Source organism: Hyla sarda, chromosome 3, assembly GCF_029499605.1.
Source record: "Hyla sarda isolate aHylSar1 chromosome 3, aHylSar1.hap1, whole genome shotgun sequence".
In the NCBI taxonomy this organism is placed as follows: Eukaryota; Metazoa; Chordata; class Amphibia; order Anura; family Hylidae; genus Hyla; species Hyla sarda.
Genome location: NC_079191.1, coordinates 14552670 through 14570061, shown reverse-complemented (window position 1 = coordinate 14570061; position 17392 = coordinate 14552670). Strand labels below are relative to the sequence as shown.

The following is a 17392-nucleotide window of genomic DNA, read 5'->3' as shown; positions in this document are numbered from 1 at the left end:
GGAGAAATAAAAAAGTTATAGGGGTCAGAATAGGACATCATTTCCCTCCCCGCATATGTGCATCCTGTGATGTCACGCATATATAATTAATTATGCAAATTAGCATGGCCGGTATTTATTTATTTTTTTTAAAGAAAGGTGGCGACCCTAATCTGTAGACATCAACCTTATTTTCTGGGGCCCCCTTCACGCCCCATCAGTGATTTAGAAGTATGAGCACCACCAATAGGATGGGAAGTCTGAAGCCATACGGGGTTCCTCTGAATAGCGCCCTCTAGGGGCTTATTCTCACTGGATGAAGACAGAATTGGGCAGGGTACAGCCAGCGGTGTTTGGCCTCCATTTTTTTCCCACCATGGTGTCTGTCGTATATAAAGATCCGTTCTACAACCGTGGGGGACAAGTACAGTAGAACCTCTTTGTGAAGACCATCCGAAATTGGTCTTTTAGGGGAACTCCGCCCCTAGACATCTTATCCCCTATCCTTTGGATGTCTGATTGTTGGGTCCTACTGATCCCAACTTCGCTCTGTGCCGGATGACTGGCAATGTGGGGCGGAGGCTCGTGATGTCACGGCCACGCCCCCTCAATGCAAGTCTATGGGAGGGGGCGTGACTACCGTCACGCCCCCTCCCATAGACTTGCATTGAGGGGGCGTAGCCGTGACAACACAAGCTTCCGCCCTGCATTGCCAGGAAACTTCGCTCTGTGCAGCGGATGTCTGGGGTGCCGCAGCCGAGATCACTGGGGTCCCCAGCAGCGGGCCCCCCGCGATCAGACATCGTATCCTTTGCTCCTCTTTCGCTCCCTGGCCATTTTTGGACCTTCCCATCCACCATTATACAGCGCTCCAACCCCCATCATAGAAGATCCTTAACGCCCTTCAACTGGGAACCATCCATAATTTAATAGTCAAGTACATGAAACATCTATAGGGGGTCTGGTCTGGTCTGAGCTTACAAGCCGAAATGTCCTCCACAGCAGTAGTGACGCATTTGGTTGGCTTTATGGCTATTGCTAAAAAGGTTTTCCCATAGAGGATTCCTTATATGCAACATTGTTAAATGCCTCTTCACACAGCTGTATAATACTCCTATTGACCACTAGGGGGCAGTGTGTATACAGCTGTATAATGCTTCTATTGACCACTAGGGGCCAGTGTGTATACAGCTGTATAATGCACCTATTGACCACTAGGGGGCAGTGTGTATACAGCTGTATAATGCTCCTATTGACCACTAGGGGGCGGTGTATATACAGCTGTATAATGCTCCTATTGACCACTAGGGGGCAGTGTGTATACAGCTGTATAATGCTTCTATTGACCACTAGGGGGCAGTGTGTATACAGCTGTATAATGCACCTATTGACCACTAGGGGGCAGTGTGTATACAGCTGTATAATGCTCCTATTGACCACTATGGGGCAGTGTATATACAGCTGTATAATGCTCCTATTGACCACTAGGGGGGCAGTGTGTATACAGCTGTATAATGGTCCTGTTGACCACTAGGGGGCGATGTATATACAGCTGGATAATACTCCTATTGACCACTAGGGGCAGTGTGTATACAGCTGTATAATGCTCCTATTGACCACTAGGGGGCGGTGTATATACAGCTGTATAATGCACCTATTGACCACTAGGGGGCAGTGTGTATACAGCTGTATAATGCTCCTATTGACCACTATGGGGCAGTGTATATACAGCTGTATAATGCTCCTATTGACCACTAGGGGGGCAGTGTGTATACAGCTGTATAATGGTCCTGTTGACCACTAGTGGGCGATGTATATACAGCTGGATAATACTCCTATTGACCACTAGGGGCAGTGTGTATACAGCTGTATAATGCTCCTATTGACCACTAGGGGGCAGTGTGTATACAGCTGTATAATGGTCCTGTTGACCACTAGGGGGCGATGTATATACAGCTGGATAATGCTCCTATTGACCACTAGGGGGCAGTGTGTATACAGCTGTATAATGCTCCTATTGACCACTAGGGGGCAGTGTATATACAGCTGTATATTGCTCCTATTGACCACTAGGGGGCAGTGTGTATACAGCTGTATAATGCTCCTATTGACCACTAGGGGGCGGTGTATATACAGCTGTATAATGCACCTATTGACCACTATGGGGCAGTGTGTATACAGCTGTATAATGCTCCTATTGACCACTAGGGGGCGGGGTATATACAGCTGTATAATGCCTCTATTGACCACTTGGGGGCAGTGTGTATACAGCTGTATAATGCTTCTATTGACCACTAGGGGGCAGTATGTATACAGATGTATAATGGTCCTGTTGAACACTAGGGGGCGGTGTATATACAGCTGTATAATACTCCTATTGACCACTAGGGGCAGTGTGTATACAGCTGTATAATGCTCCTATTGACCACTAGGGGGAAGTGTGTATACAGCTGTATAATGCTCCTATTGACCACTAGGGGGCAGTGTATATACAGCTGTATATTGCTCCTATTGACCACTAGGGAGCAGTATGTATACAGCTGTATAATGCTCCTATTGACCACTAGGGGGCAGTGTGTATACAGCTGTATAATGCTCCTATTGACCACTAGGGGGCATTGTATATACAGCTGTATATTGCTCCTATTGACCACTAGGGGGCAGTGTGTATACAGCTGTATAATGCTCCTATTGACCACTAGGGGGCAGTGTGTATACAGATGTATAATGCTTCCATTGACCACTAGGGGGCAGTGTATATACAGCTGTATAACGCTCCTTTAAACTACTAGGTGGCAGATGTATAATGCTTCTATTGACCACTAGGGGGAAGGGGCAGTATATACAGCTGTATAATGCTCTTATTGACCATTTGGGAGCAATCTGTATACAGCTGTATAATACTCCTATTGACCACAAGGGGGCAGTGTTCATGCAGCTGTAAAATGCTCTTATTGGCCGCTGGGAAGCAATCTGTATACAGCTGTTTAATTCTCCTATTGACCACTAGGGGGCAGTGTGCATACAGCTGTATAATACCCCTATTAACAATTTGGGAACAATCTGTATACAGCTAAATAATTCTAATAACTACTAGGGGCAGTCTGAATACAGCTTCTTTTGACCACAAGGGGGCAGTCTGAATACAACTGTGTAATGCTTCTTCTGACCACAAGGGGGCAGTGTGCATACAATGCCAAAATGTCCAGTTGGTTCCATCCAGTGCTATTCCAACCGGACTACAACCTCCCAAACGTCTTTTTCCGAATTACGAATATATTGCACCGTATCACGCCAAAAAAAAAAAAAAAAAAAACGTTTTTCCTTTGGACAATAATTGTCTATGCAAAAGCACAATGGGTGTGAACAGTTCCCTGCACTGTTAGTATAAATTAAATAAATTACCAATTATTATATTGCATTCATCTTGCCGCCGGCCTCTACCACCACCACCGCCCTAAAGCTTGAATCCTCACCACCTGAGAGGGTCGTCGACGGAAACCATTTTATTTATTTTTTTCTTCGGAAAGACAAAATAACCTGACATTGACCTAAGCGGCCAAATACTCACAGTGAATTATCGCTCCAGATTGCTGGAAAAAAAAAATAATAAAAATAAAATAATTGCTGAAAATTGCTTTAAAAAAAAAAAATTCCAAATTTCTCCAATTTTTGTCTTTTTTTTTTGTTTTTTTTTGGTATCACGGACAACATGGTGAAGGTCGCTCGTGGAGAGGAATACGACTCCTATTCCCGCCCCTACGTTACAGTTCCCATCATACAGCGCATCGTCAGGATTTCCGTATATAATATATTTTATCATTCGTAAAAATATACATTTGAAAAAAAAAACATGTAAATTAGATCTCTGTCCATGGACGACCTTGCTCCGCCCCTCCCTTTTCTATATATATTTTATTTATATATATATTTATTTTATTTATTTAGGTATTTTTCCTCTGTTCCTATTTACGGTAATAAAACGTAACATTTTTATTATTATTTTTTTTTTATGGAAGCTGCAGGTTTTTTCTTTATACAAAATTAGATTATTATTTTTTTTGTGTGTGTGTTTTTTCAATAAGAAAAATAGAAATCACAGAGGCTTTCGATGAAGTCGGCTCCGCCCTAAGCACTGGCACGTCGATAGTGAATGAAACAGTCTCTTTCCCCCTTCCCTAAAAAAAAAAAAAATCCTGGGAAAAAATCGTAATTTAAAGCGCGAGATAAAGGGCGAGGGGGTAAGCAGCAGTGAGCTCGGCAGGCAGTATCTGGAAGGGGAATACTAGCCGTCGCTTCCTTTTCGTTGTGTGTTATGTATATATAGTTGTCTCTTTTTTTTTTTTTTATTATTAGTAATTATTATTTTTAGAAATTTTTTTTGCATTTTTTTTTTCAAAAAGTTTTTTTTTTTTTTTTTTTACTCCAAATATAGTGAAATATATTGCACTCGTTGTCGTTGCATTCCCACTAACTACATGGGCAGGTTATTGTTATGATCACAGTAAACCAGCAGTACGTTAGCCGTCCTGTTTTTAGCGTTAAAACTGTCCCATTTTGCCCTGAAAGATATATCGACGTTTCGACCAACAACAAAATAAAACGTCCCAAAGCGTTTCGACCATATGTGCTCATCTTGTACATTTTTTTTTCCGTGTGGTGGGGGGAGTCAAAACCCCGTTTTTGCAGTCGTTTTTTAACTAAACTCGAAAAAAATAAAAATAGTGTCGTAAATCATCCAATTTGCATTCTCTATGATATCTAAAAAGTCAACGTCAACCAACAACCTCCAACTTTTCGGCTCTGCCGGAGGACTCCCGGGATATGGGTTTTTACCGAGCTCGTGAACCTGTGCCGGCGAAGGGTTGTTGAGCAGAAAAATGTCTTAAAAAGGCAACTCCAGAAATAAAGAGACTGGTATTTATAGGTATATATGTCGTCTATAGTGTCCTTTTTAGGTTTTCCCCCCGCGGTCAGAGGATGCCGGGCTTCCTGAAGTATCAGTCTCTGCGTTGACCTCATACGGTGGCTGTTTCGGTGTTGGTGTTTTTCTGCTTGATGGGTGATCGAGAGATCAAGAGTTCTCCACCACTTGGTGGGGCAGGGTGACCGAGGACCCGTTGATGAAGGAACCTTGTTTGTCCCGTCCTTTCAAGAAGAAAGTGAGAAGTTCGCCTTTCCCTTTGACGTAGATAGGTCCCCTTCTGACGAAACGGAAGCCGTACTCCTTCAGGATGTCATGGGTGTCTTCTACAACCTACAAAACGGTGGACAAAAAGATCCTGAGATGAATCAGTACGTTTGGTCCTAGATCCTTGCTTGGTTATGGAAGACCACCAAACAGTGGGAGGGATCTTCTGTAACCAACTCAACATTATCTTAAAGGGTACGCCAGGAAAGTATATATATATATATATATATATATATATATATATATATATATGTGTGTATGTGTGTGTGTTCCCTGTAAACCATCCTGCCTGATATGCATGGCTCCTGTGGCCACTGTTGTCTTCTCGGACTGCTTGATATTCTTTGCCATCCTTCCCTCCCATTGCCTACATCTCCAAGCAATCATTGCAGCTCTGCCATCCAGCTCACTCTCTGAGAGCAGCTTCCACCCTCCTGCTCTTAGCGGCAGAAAGAGTTTCAGTGCCTGATTGGCTGAGGCTGCACACACCTCCCAGTTCTCAGCACTAAAGAGAGAAACAAAAAGACCAAACCCCACACCTGGAAAGAATTCCGGATGGGGGTGCAAAACCCCTTTTATAGTGCACCCTCCCTTAAGGGAGGGTGCACTATTAAAGGGGTTTTGCACCCCCATCCGGAATTCATTCCAGGTGTGGGGTTTGGTCTTATTGTTTAATATTATCCCAGCACTGTCTCCTGGGCATTGGTGTTAATTAACTAAAGAGAGAAAGACTCATCAGTGCAGGGCAGAAACCACATGGTCTGTGTCTCTCAGGAGGGTGGGGGCTGCTTTCAGAGAGGGATTTGGACAGAGACAGAGTGGACGGCTGGATGATGTCATTCCCTGACTTCATGCACAACCAAAGAGGGGAAACTGCTAATGAAATATAATTAGGCAATTAAATAGGTTGATGAGAGGGAAAGGATGGCCAAAAGGTTTATTTCTGCGGAGTACCCCTTTCACTACTCTGTAGACATGTTGGATCTCATTGGTTGACATCTAGTCCAAAACTGATTCAGACATTTCGAAGCCGTACGTATAAATGTGGTTCAAAAAGTTGCATTTTAGGAGAATTGAGATTGTCCCTGACCTGAGGTTTCATGACGTCTCCTGGCATACCTGTATGTTTCCCATGACGCCGGTGGACTCCATCCTGCTGGCAACGTTCACCGTGTTCCCCCAGATGTCATAGTGAGGTTTACGAGCTCCGATGACACCGGCCAGAACTCCACCCTTATTGAGTCCTGCGGAAAAGACAATGTGGCTTTTTTATACCGAACTGACCAATATTGATATCATAAGTTGGTGTCTCCCATTGTGGGGTTTGGATGGAGTTGTTACCCCAAGTCATACATTTCAGGATACCATTGCCCAGGGGTCCATACTTCGCCATACGTCTTAGGAAAACATTGTGAGGCCATTGGCCATGTGGGTGGGTGCACTGACTTTCAGTAGGACACTATTACAGTAGTCCCTCAAGTTACAATATGAATTGGTTCCAGGACGACCATTGTATGTTGGGACGTTTGTATGTTGGGACTTTTGTATGTTGAGACCATTGTATGTTGGGACCATTGTATGTTATGACCATTGTATGTTGGGACCATTGTATGTTGGGACCATTGTATGTTGGGACCATTGTATGTTGGGAACACTGTATGTTGGGACCACTGTATGTTGGGACCACTGTATGTTGGGACCATTGTATGTTGGGACCATTGTATGTTATGACCATTGTATGTTATGACCATTGTATGTTATGACCATTGTATGTTGGGACCATTGTATGTTGAGACCATAACTCTATGGAAACCTGGTAATTGGTTCTAAAGGCTCCAAAATGTCATCCAAAAATAGGAAAAAGTGAGGATTAAAGAAAAATAAGTAGATAAATAATATAGATAAAGCAAATCCTTACATATAAAAGTAATAAAGATCTGCTGGGAGCTGTAATCACTGTCTATTTCAGTGTTTTCCAACCAGGGTGCCTCCAGCTGTTGCAGAACTACAACTCCCAGCATGCCCAGACAGCCTTTGGCTGTCCAGGCATCCTGGGAGTTGTAGTTTTGCAACAGCTGGAGGCACCCTCTTTGGGAAACACTGGTTTATGTAGAGGACAGGAGCTTCTTCAGGGTCCTGTACAGTACACAATGTCCTTAAAAAAAACAAAAAAAAAGTAACATGGAGCCACCCTTACTTGGTGTCCAAAGGAGCAGGTAACCCTGGCGTAGGTTAAAAGTAGTACAGAACATGTAATACCACCCTGTACTGTAGGGGGCAATACCAGACACCAGTCAGTGCATACACTTCAGTAATACAGGTAAAGAGTACAGAACATGTAATACCACCCTGTACTGTAGGGGGCGCTACCAGACACCACTCAGTACATACACTTCAGTAATACAGGTAAAGAGTACAGAACATGTAATACCTCCCTGTACTGTAGGGGACGCGACCAGACACCAGTCAGTGCATACGCTTCAGTAATACAGGTAAAGAGAAATACAGAACATGTAATACCTCCCTGTACTGTAGGGGGCCGCTACCAGACACCAGTCAGTGCATGCACTTCAGTAATACAGGTAAAGAGTACAGAACATGTAATACCACCCTGTACTGTAGGGGGCGCTACCAGACACCAATCAGTGCATACACTTCAGTAATACAGGTAAAGAGTACAGAACATGTAATACCACCCTGTACTGTAGGGGGCGCTACCAGACACCAATCAGTGCATACACTTCAGTAATACAGGTAAAGAGTACAGAACATGTAATACCTCCCTGTACTGTAGGGGGCGCTACCAGACACCAATCAGTGCATACACTTCAGTAATACAGGTAAAGAGTACAGAACATGTAATACCACCCTGTACTGTAGGGGGCGCTACCAGACACCACTCAGTACATACACTTCAGTAATACAGGTAAAGAGTACAGAACATGTAATACCTCCCTGTACTGTAGGGGACACGACCAGACACCAGTCAGTGCATACGCTTCAGTAATACAGGTAAAGAGTAATACAGAACATGTAATACCTCCCTGTACTGTAGGGGGCGCTACCAGACACCAGTCAGTGCATACACTTCAGTAATACAGGTAAAGAGTACAGAACATGTAATACCACCCTGTACTGTAGGGGGCGCTACCAGACACCAATCAGTGCATACACTTCAGTAATACAGGTAAAGAGTACAGAACATGTAATACCTCCCTGTACTGTAGGGGGCGCTACCAGACACCAATCAGTGCATACACTTCAGTAATACAGGTAAAGAGTACAGAACATGTAATACCTCCCTGTACTGTAGGGGGCGCTACCAGACACCAATCAGTGCATACACTTCAGTAATACAGGTAAAGAGTACAGAACATGTAATACCTCCCTGTACTATAGGGGGCGCTACCAGACATCAGTCAGTACATACACTTCAGTAATACAGGTAAAGAGTACAGAACATGTAATACCGCCCTGTACTGTAGGGGGCGCTACCACACACCAGTCAGTGCATACACTTCAGTAATACAGGTAAAGAGTACAGAACATGCAATACCTCCCTGTACTGTAGGGGGCGCTACCAGACACCAGTCAGTGCATACACTTCAGTAATACAGGTAAAGAGTACAGAACATGTAATACCTCCCTGTACTTTAGGGGGCGCTACCAGACACCAGTCAGTGCATACACTTCAGTAATACAGGTAAATAGTACAGAACATGTAATACCTCCCTGTACTGTAGGGGGTGCTACCAGACACCAGTCAGTGCATACACTTCAGTAATACAGGTAAATAGTACAGAACATGTAATACCTCCCTGTACTGTAGGGGGCGCTACCAGACACCAGTCAGTGCATACACTTCAGTAATACAGGTAAATAGTACAGAACATGTAATACCTCCCTGTACTGTAGGGGGTGCTACCAGACATCAGTCAGTGCATACACTTCAGTAATACAGGTAAATAGTACAGAATATGTAATACCTCCCTGTACTGTAGGGGGCGCTACCAGACAGGAATTCAGTGCACGCACTTCAGTAATACAGGGGGTTTACCAGTGAATGCCTATTCTGATTGGTCGGTTCTTCCAGCCATTGACACATTTTGCAGATTCCATAGCATTGTATGTTGAGTCTGGTTTCAAGTTAGAATGGCCCAGAAAAGACCATTATATGCTGAAACTATTGTATGTTGAGGTCATTGTAAGTTGAGGGATCACTGTATAGGAAACAACATTACCAGCCCTGGAAGAGACGCTCCTGTTACCTGTCTATGCTGTTTTTTGGGGAGGGAAACCATCTTATATGCATCGTGACCGCAGCAATGTCTACATACGTCAGTGTTATAATGTGAGGACAGCACTTACCTATCCGCAGCATGAAGTTATTAAAAGACTGATAGTTGATGTTCATGAGCGTCACCTTCATAGCCAGAGCGAAGTCAGCGAGATCAGCAAGATGCTGCCAGCGCTCCTTATCCGAGATCTCCTCCTTCTACCAGAGATCACAAATAATCCAGGTTAGTCTAGTCATATTGTTGTACATAGAAGGCGGTATTATAGGAGTTATATTCTTGTATATAGGAGCAGTATTATAGTAGATATATTCTTGTATATAGGAGCCGTATTATAGTAGATATATTCTTGTATATAGGAGCAGTATTATAGTAGATATATTCTTGTATATAGGAGCAGTATTATAGGAGTTATATTCTTGTATATAGGAGCAGTATTATAGTAGTTATATTCTTGTATATAGGAGCAGTATTATAGTAGTTATGTATTCTTGTATATAGGAGCAGTATTATAGTAGTTATATTCTTGTATATAGGAGCAATATTATAGTAGTTATATTCTTGTATATAGGAGGCAGTATTATAGTAGTTATATTCTTGTATATAGGGGCAGTATTATAGTAGTTATATTCTTGTATATAGGAGGCAGTATTATAGTAGTTATATTCTTGTATATAGGAGCAGTATTATAGTAGTTATATTCTTGTATATAGGAGCAATATTATAGTAGTTATATTCTTGTATATAGGAGGCAGTATTATAGTAGTTATATTCTTGTATATAGGAGGCAGTATTATAGTAGTTATATTCTTGTATATAGGGGCAGTATTATAGTAGTTATATTCTTGTATATAGGTGCAGTATTATAGTAGTTATATTCTTGTATATACGAGCAGTATTATAGTAGTTATATTCTTGTATATAGGAGGTAGTATTATAGTTGTTATATTCTTGTATATAGGAGCAGTATTATAGTAGTTATATTATTGTATATAGGGGGCAGTATTATAGTAGTTATATTCTTGTATATAGGAGCGGTATTATAGTAGTTATATTATTGTATATAGGAGGCAGTATTATAGTAGTTATATTCTTGTATATAGGAGGCAGCATTATAGTAGTTATATTCTTGTATATAGGAGCGGTATTATAGTAGTTATATTCTTGTATATAGGAGCAGTATTATAGTAGTTATATTCTTGTATGTAGGAGGCAGTATTATAGTAGTTATATTCTTGTATATAGGAGGCAGTATTATAGTAGTTATATTCTTGTATATAGGGGGGCAGTATTATAGTAGTTATATTCTTGTATATAGGAGCAGTATTATAGTAGTTATATTCTTGTATATAGGAGCAGTATTATAGTAGTTATATTCTTGTATATAGGAGCAGTATTATAGTAGTTATATTCTTGTATATAGGAGCAGTATTATAGTAGTTATATTCTTGTATATAGGAGCAGTATTATAGTAGTTATATTCTTGTATATAGGAGCAGTATTATAGTAGTTATATTCTTGTATATAGGAGCAGTATTATAGTAGTTATATTCTTGTATACAGGGGCAGTATTATAGTAGTTATATTCTTGTATATAGGAGGCAGTATTATAGTAGTTATATTCTTGTTAATAGGGGGCAGTATCATAGTAGTTATATTCTTGTATATAGGAGGCAGTATTATAGTAGTTATATTCTTGTATATAGGAGGCAGTATTATAGTAGTTATATTCTTGTTAATAGGGGGCAGTATCATAGTAGTTATATTCTTGTATATAGGAGCAGTATTATAGTAGTTATATTCTTGTATATAGGAGCAGTATTATAGTAGTTATATTCTTGTATATAGGAGCAGTATTATAGTAGTTATATTCTTGTATACAGGGGCAGTATTATAGTAGTTATATTCTTGTATATAGAAGCAGTATTATAGTAGTTATATTCTTGTATATAGGAGGCAGTATTATAGTAGTTATATTCTTGTTAATAGGGGGCAGTATCATAGTAGTTATATTTATAAACAATGGGCAGCTATATAATTGCATTTATAAACAATGGGATACAGTTGATTTTGTAAGAATTAGAGCCTCATTTTGGGTCATTAGAGACCTACCTCCCATCAGGTATGCACTTGCTTTTGCCTTATATTAAAATCCAGCGATACAAACCTTGATAGTGTTGTTGTAACCATTTGTACTGGGGTCTGGAGTGACTCCGGATGCAGCCATGTAAGTGCTTCCTATGGTTTTAATCTTTGTAATACACCGGAACTGAGGCTCGTCCAACAACTTTACAGAAAAAGAAAAACACAAGAGAATCATATATGGCAGGTCCTTTTCTCACCGATCTGCTCAGGACATTCTCCATTATTTTTTGAGATCTTGGTGACCTATTGCGCTGTTCTTTATCCTTTATAAGCTGAAGGTCTACCCTTAAAGGGGTACTCTGCCCTAGGGGATAAGATGTCTGATCGGGGGGGGGGGGGTCCCACAGCTGAGGATCCCCGCAATCTCCCTGCTGCACCCGGCATTCATGTAGAGCGTTGGGTGCAGCACCGGAGGCTCGTGACGTCACAGCCGTGCTCCCTCAATACAAGTCTATGGGAGGGGGCGTGAAGGCCATCACGCCCCCTCCCATAGACTTGCATTAAGGGGGCGTGTCCGTTATGTCACGAGCCTCCGCCCCGCATCGCTAGTCATCCAGCACAGAGTGAAGTTCGGATGTCTGGGGTGCCGCAGCCAAGATCGCGGGGGTCCTCTGGATAGGGGATAAGATGTCTGATCACGGGGCTCCCACCTCTGAGGACCCCCGCAATCTCCCTGATGCACCTGGCGTTTGTGTAGAGTGTCGGGTGCAGCACCGGAGGCTCGTGACGTCATGGCCGTGCCCCACTTGTGACGTCACGGCCACGCCCCCTAAATGCAAGTCTATGCAAGTCCCATAGACTTGCAATGAGGGGGCGTGGCCGTGATGTCACTGGCGTGGCCGTGACGTCACAAGCCTCCGCCCCGCATCACCAGTCATCCGGCACGGAGTGATGTTCGGATGTCTGGTGGTGCCGCAGCCGATATCGCGGGGGTCCTTTGGATAGGGGATAAGATGTCTAGGGGCGGAGAACCCCTTTAATATCACTAGATGCAAGGCCAAGAAACTTACTGCATCAAAATCGGAGATGATCTCATTGAGGAACCTGAGGCATTCGATGCCGCCATTGTTGATGCTTTCTTCTGTGTAAAAGTCTGAGAAGTTTGGGATAGAAGCGAACATCACCCCGATCTCATCATACGACTGACTGTACAACTCCTGAGAAACAGGAAAGAAACCCCAATCAGATGGCCACCATAAAAGAGTCACAAGCCTCCCTCGTACTGTACATTGGGTCTATGTACTATCCCTCTTACCTCGTCTCTCTTTTTGGAGCCCAGAAAATGGCGCGCTACATGCTCAGGCAACATATTGGTGACCAGGGCCTCGTTCCAGCGCCGCATGTCATAGACTTTCTCCTTCTGGTCATGGACATCGATCTTCCATAAGAACAGGGTCCTGGCTAACTTCTCAACCTGGAAGACCAAATTAGGGTTTAAAGGGGTACTCCGGTGGAAAACTTAAAAAAAAAAAAAAAATAATCAACTGGTGCCAGAAAGTTAAACAGATTTGTAAATTACTTCTATTAAAAAATCTTAATCCTTCCAGTACTTATTAGCTGCTGGATACTACAGAGGAAATTATTTTCTTTTTGGAACACAGTGCTCTCTGCTGACACCTCTGTCCATTTTAAAGGAAAACGGTCATATGTTTTGTCCCGCACTATCCACGGGTACCTGTGGCTAGTGCGGGTGACGCTGAACATTTTGAGTCCTACTTTGCCCAGATCCGCTGCGCCGTTCGCCCGTTATAGCTGGTTTTCGGTATATTCAAATTAGCTGCTAACTGGCACGGGCGGGGTTACTGCCTCAACTGGCACTGTGATGTAACCGCTGCACCACTGGCTAATGAATATTCATACGTTGTCTTACACTCTCTGTCTCATCTCTGCCGAGTCCTGGAAGATACTGCGCATGCGCGGGATTTCCTACTATACCCGGAAGCGGTCTTCAGCATTGCTTCATTTGTCTGGAGCAGCGCTGGAGTAAGGGCGCATGCGCAGTATCGTCCAGGACTCGGCCGAGATGAGACAGAGCGTGTAAGACAACGTATGAATATTCATTAGCCAGCGGTGCTGCGGGCCGGGTGGCGGTTACGTCACAGTGCCAGTTAAAGGCAGTAACCCCGCCCGTGCCAGTTAGCAGCTAATTTGAATATACCGAAAACCAGCTATAATGGGCGAACGGCGCAGCGGATCCGAGCAAGGTAGGACTCAAAATGTTCAGCGTCACCCGCACTAGCCACAGGATAGTGCGGGACAAAACATATGACAGTTTTCCTTTAAGAACTGTCCAGAGTAGGAGAAAATCCCCATAGAAAACATATGCTGCTCTGGACGGTTCCTAAAATGGACAGAGATGTCAGCAGAGAGCACAGATGAATGATGGACCATATAGAAGGACCCTGGTTACGTCTTCTAGTGACCTCCCTCCCTGGGGTGAAGGTAGTGACAACCCCATTTTTCACCATGATAGGGCAATCTGATGTGTTGTCAATATTCTCATCTCCAGGAATGGTTCCTAGAAGAATGTTTAGTCCTAGTTTGGGACTGGAGACAATTGCCTAGGTTGGTTGCATTAGTCCAAAATACATGTGCTCCTCTTAATGGGGTACTCCACTGGAAAACATTATATTTTTTTAAACAACTGGTGCCAGAAAGTTAAACAGATTTGTAAATGACTTCTATTTAAAAATCTTAATCCTTTCAGTACTTATCAGCTGCTGTATGTTCCAGAGGAAATTCTTTTCTTTTTGAATTTCCTTTCTGTCTGACCACAATGCTCTCTGCTGACACCTCTCTCCATGTAAGGAACTGTCCAGAGCAGGAGAAAATCCCCATAGCAAACCTCTCCTTCTCCGGCCAGTTCCTAAAATGGACAGAGGTGTCAGCAGAGAGCACTGTGGTCAGACATAAAGGAAATTCAAAATGAAAAGAACTTTCTCTGTAGTATACAGCAGCTAAGTACTGGAAGGATTAAGATTTTTCAATAGAAGTAATTTACAAAACCAGTTGTTTAAAAAATAATAATAATAATAATAATGTTTTTCAGGGGAGTACCCCTTTAACGCAACACATCTTACTCAGAGTACTTAGAATGATCTTAAAGGGGTACCCCCCACCCCTCTAGACATCTTATCCCCTATCCAAAGGATAGGGGATAAGATGTCTGATCGCGGGGGACCCAGCTCATCTCTGTGCAGCACACGGTGTTCATTTAGAATACTGGGTGCAGGCGGCGGGGGGTCGTGACATCACTGCCACGCCCCTCGAGAGGTCACTCCACGCCCCCTCAATGAAAGTCTATAGGAGGGGGCGTGGCGGCCATCATGCCCTCTCCCATAGATTTGCATTGAGGGGGACCCCTGCGATCCTCCTGCTGAGCCCGGCATTCATTTTGAGCGTTGGGTGCAGCGCCGGAGGCTAGTGACATCATGGCCACGCCCCCTCAATGCAAGCCTATAGGAGGGGGCGTGACATCACGATCAGGTCGTGACCGTGACGTCACAAGCCTCCGCCCCACATCGCCAGTCATCCGGCACCGGATGACTGGCGATGTGGGGTGCAGGCATGTCCTTTGGATAAGATGTCTAGGGGCGGAGTAACCCTTGAACATAACACTTCCCACTTGGTGGTCCTTAGAATTATCTTGTTTAAAGGGGTACTCCCGTGGAAAACGTATTTATTTATTTTTTTTAATCAACTGGTGCCAGAAAGTTAAACAGATTTGTAAATGACTTCTATTAAAAAATCTTAATCCTTTCAGTACTTTTTTGGGGCTATATACTACAGAGGAAATGCTTTACTTTTTAGATTTCTCTGATTTCATGACCACAGTGCTCTCTGTTGACCTCTGCTGTCCATTTTCGGAACTGTCCAGAGCAGGAGAAAATCCCCATAGCAAACATATGCTGCTCTGGACAGTTCCTAAAATGGACAGAGATGTCAGCAGAGAGCACTGTGGTTGTGACATCAGAAAAATCTAAAAAGTAAAGCCTTTCCTCTGTAGTATACAGCCCCTAAAAAGTGCTGGAAGGATTTTTTTAATAGAAGTCATTTACAAATCTGTTTAACTTTCTGGCACCAGTTGATTTAAAAAAAATAAAAAAAGTTTTCCATGGGAGTACCCCTTTAGTGACGTTTGCCTTATGAATGATAGATTTTTAGATTCTGTAAAAAAAAAAAAAGGATGGGACCCCTCAGAAAAATGTAGCCTTGGCTTCTCAGATCAAAATACAAGAGCCCATAATGGGTCAGGTGACCTTGAGGCCTTTTTTGGCCACTGCCACATTACCTTTCAGGATGTAACGACCTGTACTCTGAATCCCCCTGACGAGCTGTAGTGAGCGAAACGCTGCGCAGGAGCCCAGGTTTATTTGTTACAATTACGATTTTTGTACATCTATTTATTCAAATCTCTCCTTTCTATTAACCCAATTCGTATATGTGATTGCATATTGTATTTTACCAGTATATATTATTATTCCATTGGTGATAAGAATTGGAGTAGTATTAAATAGGTTCAATATAGTGGTGGATTTCTACACTGCTCAAAAACATAAAGGGAACATTAAGATAACATCCTAGATCTGAATGAATGAACTAATCGTATGAAATACTTTCGTCTTTACATAATTTTTGTGTGATTTTGTTGTCACATTCAACTATCAATGGAAATCATCAACCCATGGAGGTCTGGATATGGAGTCACACTCAAAATCACAGTGGAAACCCCACTACAGGCTGATCCAACTTTATGTAATGTCCTTATACAAGTCCCAATGAGGCTCAGTAGTGTGTGTGGCCTCCACGTGCCCGTATGACCTCCCTACAACGCCTGGGCATGCTCCTGATGAGGTGGAGGATGGTCTCCTGAGGGATGTCCTCCCAGACCTGGACTAAAGCATCCGCCAACTCCTGGACAGTCTGTGGTGGATGGAGCGAGACGTCCCAGATGTCCTCAATCGGATTCAGGTCAGGGGAACGGGCGGCCAGTCCATAGCATCAATGTCTTCCTCTTGTAGGAACTGCTGACACTCCGGCCACATGAGGTCTAGCATTGTCTTGTATTAGGAGGAACCCAGGGACAACCGCACCAGCATATGGTCTCACAAGGGGTCTGAGGATCTCATCTCGGTACCTAATGGCAGTCAGGCTACCTCTGGCAAGCACATGGAGGGCTGTGCAGCCCCCCCAAAGAAATGCCACCCCACACCATTACTGACCCACTGCCAAACCGGTCATGCTGGAGGATGTTGCAGGCAGCAGAACGTTCTCCACGGCGTCTCCAGACTCTGTCACGTCTGTCACATGTGCTCGGTGTGAACCTGCTTTCATCTGTGAAGAGCACAGGGCGCCAGTGGCAAATTTGCCAATCTTGGTGTTCTCTAGCAAATGGCAAATGTACTGCACGGTGTTGGGCTGTAAGAACAACCCCCACCTGTGGAAGTCGGGCCCTCATACCACCCTCACGGAGTCTGTTTCTGACTGAGTGGACACATGCACATTTGTGGCCTGCTGGAGGTAATTTTGCAGGGCTCTGGCAGTGCTCCTCCTGCTCCTCCTTGCACAAAGGCGGAGGTAGCGGTCCTGCTGCTGGGTTGTTGCCCTCCTACGGCCTCCTCCACATCTCCTGATGTACAGGCCTGTCTCCTGGTAGCGCCCCCATGCTCTGGACACTACGTGGACAGACACCGCAAACCTTCTTGCCACAGCTCGCATTGATGTGCCATCCTGGATGAGCTGCACTACCTGAGCCACTTGTGTGGGTTGTAGACTCCGTCTC

The 17392-nt window shown here is 43.5% G+C and overlaps 1 protein-coding gene across 4 annotated transcripts in view; it reads right to left on the bottom strand.

Annotated features, from left to right (window-relative positions):
- Positions 1 to 665: 665 nt before the first annotated feature.
- ADCY3 (adenylate cyclase 3) overlaps positions 666 to 17392 on the bottom strand; it is a 209818-nt gene continuing 193091 nt past the window's right edge. For all 4 annotated transcript variants that reach the window (XM_056563787.1, XM_056563788.1, XM_056563789.1 and 1 more), the window contains exons 15-20: positions 12866 to 13024; positions 12621 to 12767; positions 11633 to 11752; positions 9539 to 9665; positions 6290 to 6414; positions 666 to 5236 (exon numbers count right to left, since the gene is read on the bottom strand). In XM_056563787.1, coding sequence (XP_056419762.1) covers positions 5054 to 5236; positions 6290 to 6414; positions 9539 to 9665; positions 11633 to 11752; positions 12621 to 12767; positions 12866 to 13024 — 861 coding nt within the window. In that variant the 3' untranslated portion in view covers positions 666 to 5053. The remainder of the gene's footprint in view (positions 5237 to 6289; positions 6415 to 9538; positions 9666 to 11632; positions 11753 to 12620; positions 12768 to 12865; positions 13025 to 17392) is intronic.